This window comes from Tursiops truncatus, chromosome 10 (assembly GCF_011762595.2).
Source record: "Tursiops truncatus isolate mTurTru1 chromosome 10, mTurTru1.mat.Y, whole genome shotgun sequence".
Taxonomy (NCBI): Eukaryota; Metazoa; Chordata; class Mammalia; order Artiodactyla; family Delphinidae; genus Tursiops; species Tursiops truncatus.
In genome coordinates this window covers 17,042,718-17,050,596 of record NC_047043.1, presented here as the reverse complement: position 1 = coordinate 17,050,596, position 7,879 = coordinate 17,042,718, and the positions used below count along the sequence as shown (strand labels likewise).

At 48.3% G+C, this 7,879-nt stretch overlaps 1 protein-coding gene and 1 long non-coding RNA gene across 2 annotated transcripts; both read right to left on the bottom strand.

The window, feature by feature from the left end:
• Window positions 1-1,219: 1,219 nt before the first annotated feature.
• LOC141279693 (uncharacterized) lies at window positions 1,220-3,166 on the bottom strand. Its single transcript, XR_012334359.1, has 2 exons — window positions 2,942-3,166; window positions 1,220-2,532 (listed from the first exon to the last, which is right to left on the bottom strand). It is a non-coding gene; the product is annotated as an uncharacterized lncRNA (long non-coding RNA).
• Window positions 3,167-3,464: 298 nt separating this feature from the next.
• On the bottom strand, window positions 3,465-6,521 carry SOX4 (SRY-box transcription factor 4). The gene is made up of 2 exons (XM_033863890.2): window positions 3,988-6,521; window positions 3,465-3,563 (listed from the first exon to the last, which is right to left on the bottom strand). The coding sequence occupies exons 1-2, from the start codon at window positions 5,365-5,367 to the stop codon at window positions 3,486-3,488; spliced, it is 1,458 nt and encodes a 485-aa protein (XP_033719781.1). The 5' UTR covers window positions 5,368-6,521; the 3' UTR covers window positions 3,465-3,485.
• Between the last annotated feature and the right edge of the window lie 1,358 nt (window positions 6,522-7,879).

Below are 7,879 nucleotides of genomic sequence, written 5' to 3'. Positions count from 1 at the left end.
ATGTATTAGTGAATACATGAAAAAAATTTGGAGACTAGTAACTAAAACGATCTTTAAAAGATGAAATTATACTGAAACGTGATAGTTGTATTATTTTGGAGGGGGGAATTACTGCTTTTCATTGACCAAAAAAAATTGCTTGTTTTGGACTACAGGCTCCAAAAATCTCTGTCCAGCTGTACATTCCAGGATGAAGAAGACTTCCTTACCTACAAGCAATCCTGATGATTAAAGGGTTATTTCCACATACGTCTGCTTATTAACCCCTCCTCTCCAGTGCTGAAAAACTAGAAGACATATAAAGCAGACATTTTTAACAAACATTTGGAAGGGAAGATGGGTTTTGCTAGTTAATGGAAATTGTTAACCCTCAAAGTAAACAGTTAATTGTGCCCTTTAGCAAGGTGCAGGCTCCAAACCAAATACCAACAGGGCTTAGGAAATTCAAGGCACTTTTTTCTCCTTGCGTACACGTCTCATTAATACTGTGCCTGATGATTAAAGAAAGTATAAATCTCCACTAGCTGAATGTGTGCTATTCCCAGATTTGGGGGTGGGGGGTGGGGGCGGAATCTTTCCTCTTAGCCCTTTACGGAGCCAACTTCTCCGGGTCACCCTTACTGTTGCTTTTCATTTACGTGAATAGCCACGTTGGTCATGGCACAAAACGGGAGATTTTGGCACCAGATGAAGCTTTCTGTTTTTGAGGAAAAAATGGATACTTTTATATCTTGTAACTGGTAATGCCTTTCTCCACCACAATATATTGATAATGTAACAGGCATATTTGTTCTTAATCTGTGGGAAACAATTCTAGCCGCTAGTAACTCTGGGCAAGTCAAGGAGAAAGCAGCTTTAGGACCACAAAGGTGAAAAAGAGATCAGCCCGCAGGTTTCATCTGTAAGGAATTCTGTTCGTGTTGCCCCTCCCCCGTTTTTAAAATTCAAGACAAAGGGTGCTTATTTAAATGGGGTAAACTCAGAAAATTCCTAGAAAGCATGTACAGTTGACACATACTCAGCTGACAGCATCCTTTCAGGGTTAGGGCCTGCAGAATCTTGGCGAGAGGAACTTAGTAATTATTCCTCAATAAGATGGCATTTAACAGGTCTCTCTGAAACTCACTTGTTTCAAAGCTAAGGCAGATGGTGTAGTTTCTAGAAACCATAGGGCCCTTCCAATCTTAGGCTCTGGGCATAATAATGACAAAAGTCAAGATTTAGGGTTCAGTTCCAGCTGATTTTATTTCCTTCTCAAAAAAAGTTATTTACAGAAGGTATATATCAACAATCTGACAGGCAGTGAACTTGACATGATTAGCTGGCATGATTTTTTTCTTTTTTTTTCCCCCAAACATTGTTTTTTGTGGCCTTGAATTTTAAGACAAATATTCTACACGGCATATTGCACAGGATGGATGGCAAAAAAAAGTTTAAAAACAAAAACCCTTAACGGAACTGCCTTAAAAGGCAGACGTCCTAGTGCCTGTCATGTTATATTAAACATACATACACACAATCTTTTTGCTTATTATAATACAGACTTAAATGTACAAAGATGTTTTCCACTTTTTTCAATCTTAAACACAACAGCTATAAACCTGAACACATATGCTATCATCATGCCATAAGACTAAAACAATTATATTTAGCGACAAGTAGAAAGGATTAAATAGTCAAATACAAGAATGAAAAACGCAGTACATAGTGTCGCGAACTCAAATCGGCATTTAGATAGATCCAGTGGTTTAAACGGCACGTTTTTGTTTATAAAAAAAGTGCAAAAAAGATGTGGTTTACAAGTTAAAGCTACAGGATCCCTTTTTGCTGTAAATGCCCCAGTTTTAAAGCCTCTGGATAAAACAGTATTTTGCTTAAAAAATTTGTTTTTCTTAAAATCATACAGTGTTTGGCTAATTCTCCTCACCCTTTTTATAGGACTGAGATCGAAGGATGGACACTGGTGGCAGGTTAAGGGATACTGTCACTTTAAGAAGCCTGCAGATTGAAGTGTAAACATGGAGAAATTAGGGGCTGATTTTTTTAAACTGTGAGATATTAACCAGCCGCCCTATTATAAAATCAGGAAATCCAAACAGCGATTTACACCGATTAACACCCCCTTTATATATTTTTTACAAAAATACACTGAGAAAATAATCAAACGTTTTCATCTCTCTTGTCTTTTTTTGTTTTTTTAAAAGTGTCAAAAGTCTACATTTAAATATAAAAAATTAAAAGTTAAAACTCTAGCCCTTCAGTGAAGGAGACGTAAAATGGCGTGGGTAACAACAACTACAAAAAAAAAAAAAAATGAAAGAAAAGAAGGAAGGAAGGAGTAAATAAGGAAGGAAAAAGAAAAAAAAAGCAAAAGAAAGAAGAAAGGGACAAAATAAGAAAAAAAATGTTTGGCCAGTATAAATACGTCCACATATAAAATGGCATCTGATTACATTTACAAGGAAAAAAAAAGAAAAAAAAAACGAGGATGGAGCATCGGTGAGGGAAAAAAACACGTCTTCTCATTTACACCTATAAGGAATAAACACATACACACTGAGAAAAAATTTGGTCCTGAATTGTTTTTTAAAGTCCAGCACAGATTTGAGTTGCGTTTGAATCCTTTAAAGAGTTAAGAATGAAAAAAAGCTGGTGATAATTTCTGTCGTAGGAATCAAACATAGCGCCATCTATCTGCTTTTTATATTATCCTACACTATTTTAAAAACTGCTCAACAGTCTTATACAGAAATCTTTAAAAGATAGACAGGATAACATGCTATATTAACCCCACCAGTGAAATAATCCAACACCATCACGATTCCGATTAAGAGAAGCAAAAAACCTTTTTTTTTCCCCCCGACACCACTCGCCCTCCACTGCCCCGGTACCACATCAAACAGTCTCCTCTCCTCCGCGCCTGCGGGCCTTGAAGTCTCACCTCACTGATTTCAGAGATGCGGGAGGCGGAGGCCCAGGAGACGCCGCCACCTTCTCCCCAACGTGCAAATCCATTTCAGTTTTATTATTCGCCCCTGTCCAGTTCGTGTCTTTCTCCTCCCCGCCCCTCGCCCTGGCTGGTGTGGCTTTCCAACTAGGTTCCTGGGTCATTTCCGAGCGCCGGTCACTCAACATCTCCTCCTCCGGCTGCAGGGGCAAGAAAAAAAAAAAACCCCTCCAAAAACAAAACGGGAATTCGCCAGCGTGGAGTCTCTCAGTCCCGGCGCTCGGGTCCGTGCGACCCTCCAACATCTGCCGTCGGTCAAATTCGACTCCCCGGAGCCTTCTGTCTTCTTGCGCGGGGGGGGGGGGGGGGGGGTGTGTTGGCGAAGAAGTATGGGGGCGGGGATGCTGAGAACAAAACGCCCCGGGGGCGCGTTGGATTTTTTTTTTTTCTCCTCCTCTCCGGATCAAAAAAAAAACCAAATATAAAATACCAAGGGGGCGATGAGAGAGGAACGAGATTCCTTCAGTCTCTTAGAAAACTACCAACTCGGCTTCTGGCCGGGGGTGCAGACAAGTCCGGAAGCTCGTTGGAAGCGGTGCGGGGCGGGGGGGGGTCTCTTCAAGCAAAGGGGAGGAAACTCGAAGTCGCTTTTTCGCCATCAACAACAACATCAAGAACAACAATAAAAGGTCGCCCCTGTCTACCTCCGCCTCCGCCGCGTCCCTCCGGCCGGGGAGGTGGGGGATGGGAGCGCGGGTCCCCAAACGCCGCCGCGCTGCTCTCCGACCACCGGGACGCGGCCCAAGCCGGCCCTGCTCACTTTTTTTTTTCCTTTTCCTTTTTCCTTTTTTTTTTTTCTTTTTCCCTTTTCTCTTGCAACTCTTTCTCTGTCCGCTTTTTTTTTTCTTTTTTTCTCTTTCCTCTCTGCCCCCCTCCCCCGTCCCCCGGCCCTCTTCTCCCAGCCCGCGCGCCCTTCAGTAGGTGAAGACCAGGTTGGAGATGCTGGACTCCAGCCAGTCTCCCGAGATCATCTCGCTCACCTCGGGCGTGCAGTAGTCCGGGAACTCGAAGTGCGAGCCGGAGCCAGGCTCGAAGTTAAAATCCAGGTCCCGGTCCAGCGCCGACGACGAGCTGAAGCTGCCCAGGGACATGCTCTCAAAGTTTGAGCTGGGGTTCAGGTCGAGCAGATCGTCTTCGAACTCGTCGTCCGAGGACGACGAGCCCGAGGAGGAGGAGGACGAGGAGGAGGAGGAATGATGGGACGAGGCCGACGAGGACGCGTGCGAGGGCGCGCTGGACGGGGCGGGCGAGGCGGCGCGCAGGCTGGCGTAGCTACGGTGGTCGGCGGGCGAGCGGCCGGCGGCCGGCGACGAAGCGGCGCTGCTGCGGCCGCTCAAGCTCGGCCCGTCGGGCGAGCAGCCGGCGCCCCCCTCCTCGTATAGGCCGAGGGGGTCGCTGGGGTCAGCGCCCGCGCCCACGCCGCCGACGGGCGAGGACGACGCGCCCAGGCCGCCGAACAGGTAGACGCGCTTCACCTTTTTCTCGGTCAGGTGCTTGCCCGGGGCCGCGAGGCCGGCGGAGGCCGAGGCCGCCGCCGAGGCCGAGGCGCCGGGAGTCCGCGTCTTGTACAGCGAGTGGTGGTCGGCAGCCGCGGCGGCGGCGGCGCCTAGGGGCAACAGGGCGGCGGCCCCAGCCTGCTCGGCCGCGAAAGAGGAGGAGGAGGCGGCCGCCGCTTTCCCGCCGCCCCCGCCGCCGCCCGCCAGGATGAGCTTGGAGTGGGGCTTGCCGACCCCGCCGCCCGCGCCGCCCGCCACTTTGGAGCCGCAGCTCTTTTTCTGCGCGGGTTTGGAGTTGGCGCTGCCGCCGCTCGCGCCGCCGCCTCCTCCCCCCGCGTTGCCGTTCCCGCCACCGCCGCCGCCCCCGTGGCCGCCCCCGCCGTTGCCACCGACCTTGTCGCCCTTCTCCCCCAGCTTGGAGGAGGAGGCGGCCGAGGAGCCGGAGTTGGCGTTGCCGGACTTCACCTTCTTCCTGGGCCGGTACTTGTAGTCGGGGTAGTCAGCCATGTGCTTGAGACGCAGCCGCTCCGCCTCCCGAATGAAAGGGATCTTGTCGCTGTCTTTGAGCAGTTTCCAGCGTTTGCCCAGCCGCTTGGAGATCTCGGCGTTGTGCATGTCGGGCGACTGCTCCATAATCTTGCGCCGCTCGATCTGCGACCACACCATGAAGGCGTTCATGGGCCTTTTGATGTGCCCGCTCGGCGTCTTGCACCAGCTCGGGTCGTCGGCCTTGCCGCCCGTGGAAGCGGTGGAGCCGGGAGTGGGGGAGGAGGCGATGCCCAGCTCGAGGCCGGCGCCCGAGTCCGAGCTCTCGCCGGCCAGCAGCGCTTCCGTGTTCTCGGCGTTGTTGGTTTGCTGCACCATGGCCCCGGCTCGGCGGGCGCCCACGCGCGCTCACACCCTTGCGGCGGCCGCGGCGCAATCGCCGGGCCCTCTCGGCTCCCGGGGCCAAGCGCACGCCGAGTTGGGGGACGCGCGCGGCGGCCGAGCGGTCGGCTCAACTCCCGGCCGGGGCGGAGGTGGGCGAAGAGAGAAAAGTCTCCAAAAGATGCGGGGCGGGAGTACTCCGCCTCTTGCAGAGGAGTTATAGTTCCCAGGCTGGAGAGTCTCCCTCCCTCTCTCTCTCGCTCTTCTCTCTCTCACCGCGCCGCAGTTTGCGCTGTCTCTCGGCTCCTGAGTCCTGGAGACCGTGCTAAAAGTGGAGAGGAGTTTCTTGAATGCTGGTTGCTGAAGCTTCGAATGCAAGTTTTTCGCCGCCTCCCAGGCAAGTCTGTTTTTTTTTTTTTTTTCCTTCCCCTGAAGCAGTTGATTCCAGTTCACGAGCGCTCTCAGGAGCTCAGGAAAGCGACATAGTCTCTATCACTTAGTCCCTCTCCTACAATGCAAAGCAGAAAAGACTCTGGCTCCAGGACTCTCTGTGGGCGGAATCGGTACTGAGGAGTTTGTGCAATTATTTTGTTGCAAGGTAGGAAGCCAAAAAGCCTTCATGCAACAGACTGGCATGAATAAATGTATGTTTCCCCCTCCCTTCTGTAAGAAGGGAGCTGGTAATGGCAGAGTTCCTCCAATGCAGACTCTTAAAGAGCGTGCAAGAACTAGAGACCCGGGAGCGAAACAGGCCTCTTCCCCTCACACACTGTTTCCCTTGCTGCAGCTTAGAGCAGACCCCAATTCCGCCTCGCGTCTCTTTATCCTTTCCCAGTCTTGGCCGCGGCCAATCAGCCGCTGTAACCAACGCTTCCTTGAGCCAAGCCCCTCCCCTGGGCTTCCCATTGGCTTGGAACCCGATGCAATAATAATCTCCGCGTGCAATGAGAAGCTCCAAATCTGACCTCATTCCAATTTACAGAGCAAACTTTTTAAAAGGGCTAGAAGTACAGCTGAGATTTCTGCTGCCTCTTTTCCTTTTGCTGTGCGTGCCTGCGTGTGCGTGTGCGTGTGTGGTGTGTGGTGTGTGAAGAGGATGTTAATGCATGAAATTATTAAGAGGAGAGACGGAAATGTATTCTAACCATTATGTTAGATAACAAGGGGCTTAGAAGGGGGGGAAGGGTGAAATACTGTAAATGGAAGCTCTCTGCTTAAAAGCCAAGTGATTATTTTTATTAGTTCTTTTCAGTATTGGAATAAAGAATCAGCCTCTAGTGCAAAATCTGTTCCTCGGCTCCTTCATAAAGCCAAGGATGTAAAAGGGGGAGGGAAAGCCATGACAATAAATCAATAGATATTGAAAATCATTAAGAAAGCGGTACCTAGACACCTGTCATCACAGTTATTTTAACAATTCCAGGTACAGCACAGATGGTGAAGTATTGTGTAAATCCCTTCAGAGCTATTTTGGTACTGTGTGTGGAAGGCAGAGAAGAGGAATTTTTGCAATAATTACTTGCTCTCTTAACCAAACAAGGGTTAACTATGGTCATTTAATGATTTAAACTCCCCTATAAATCCTGGATAGCCCAAACAGAGGAGCTTTCCACTGGAACATATTAGGCAGTGTTCCATAGTTAACTCAATGGGAGAATTTCCGTAGAGTTTTGTGTAAGGTGATAATGGTGAGTAAAGGATGGGAATCAATTTTACTTTCTAAATATGTGTTTTCCACATTTTCAAAATTAAAGATAGCTTCACTCTCCATCCTTCTCTCCCCCACACCCTCCTCCTCCTTTCCTATATATATATATATATATATATATATATATATATATATATATATATTCTCCTATATGTTTGTTACTTCAATCAAGTGGAACTAAAAGGCCAAGGCAAAGAGAAACTGTAGAAAGCAGTGGTAACTGGTAGCAGAAGAGAATGGAAACTCTGGATTTATATTAGACCCAGCTGCTAGTCCTTCTTACTGGTCCTGTGACCCTGGGGATGTGACCAAGTCTCAGTTTTCCTCATCTGTGAGGTGGGAACACTAGGAACTACTTTATATAGGGTTGTTGGGAGGGTTCAATGAGCTTGATGTATAATAAGCCATCAATGAATGCAATTATCCTTCCCTTGATAATTCAGATTCCAGAGACACTCCTTAAAGTAGAAGCAGCATGTTGTTCAAGAGGCTAAAATCGAGGATGGCCACCAATGTAAAAAAATAATTACAGGTCATGGATGTGAACCGTCCAAGGACCACAGTGGCAACCTTGTCATCCCAGTGATTTGAAAAGAAAATTCATGAGCATCGTGAAGAATGCGGCAAAGAAAAGGTGCCTAGGTAGTCAGAATACATGTTAATTTGGCCACGTTTGTTCCAAGGTACGAAAATTAAAATTCTAGTAAAAATTGGTCTTTCCTAACACCATAATAGTAAACTGTTTTTCTACAGGCCAGTGATAAGTGGTTAGGTAGGGCTAACCCAACACAATTAGGTCAG

What these genes read in the sequence shown, in the direction of transcription:
- SOX4 (XM_033863890.2), bottom strand. Translation starts at nt 5,367, where the DNA reads ATGGTGCAGCAAACCAACAACGCCGAGAACACGGAAGCGCTGCTGGCC. An exon ending in CGGACTACTGCACGCCCGAG is followed by an intron (nt 3,564 to 3,987) that starts GTGAGCGAGATG and finishes CTTTGCTTGAAG; the next exon opens with AGACCCCCCCCCGCCCCGCA.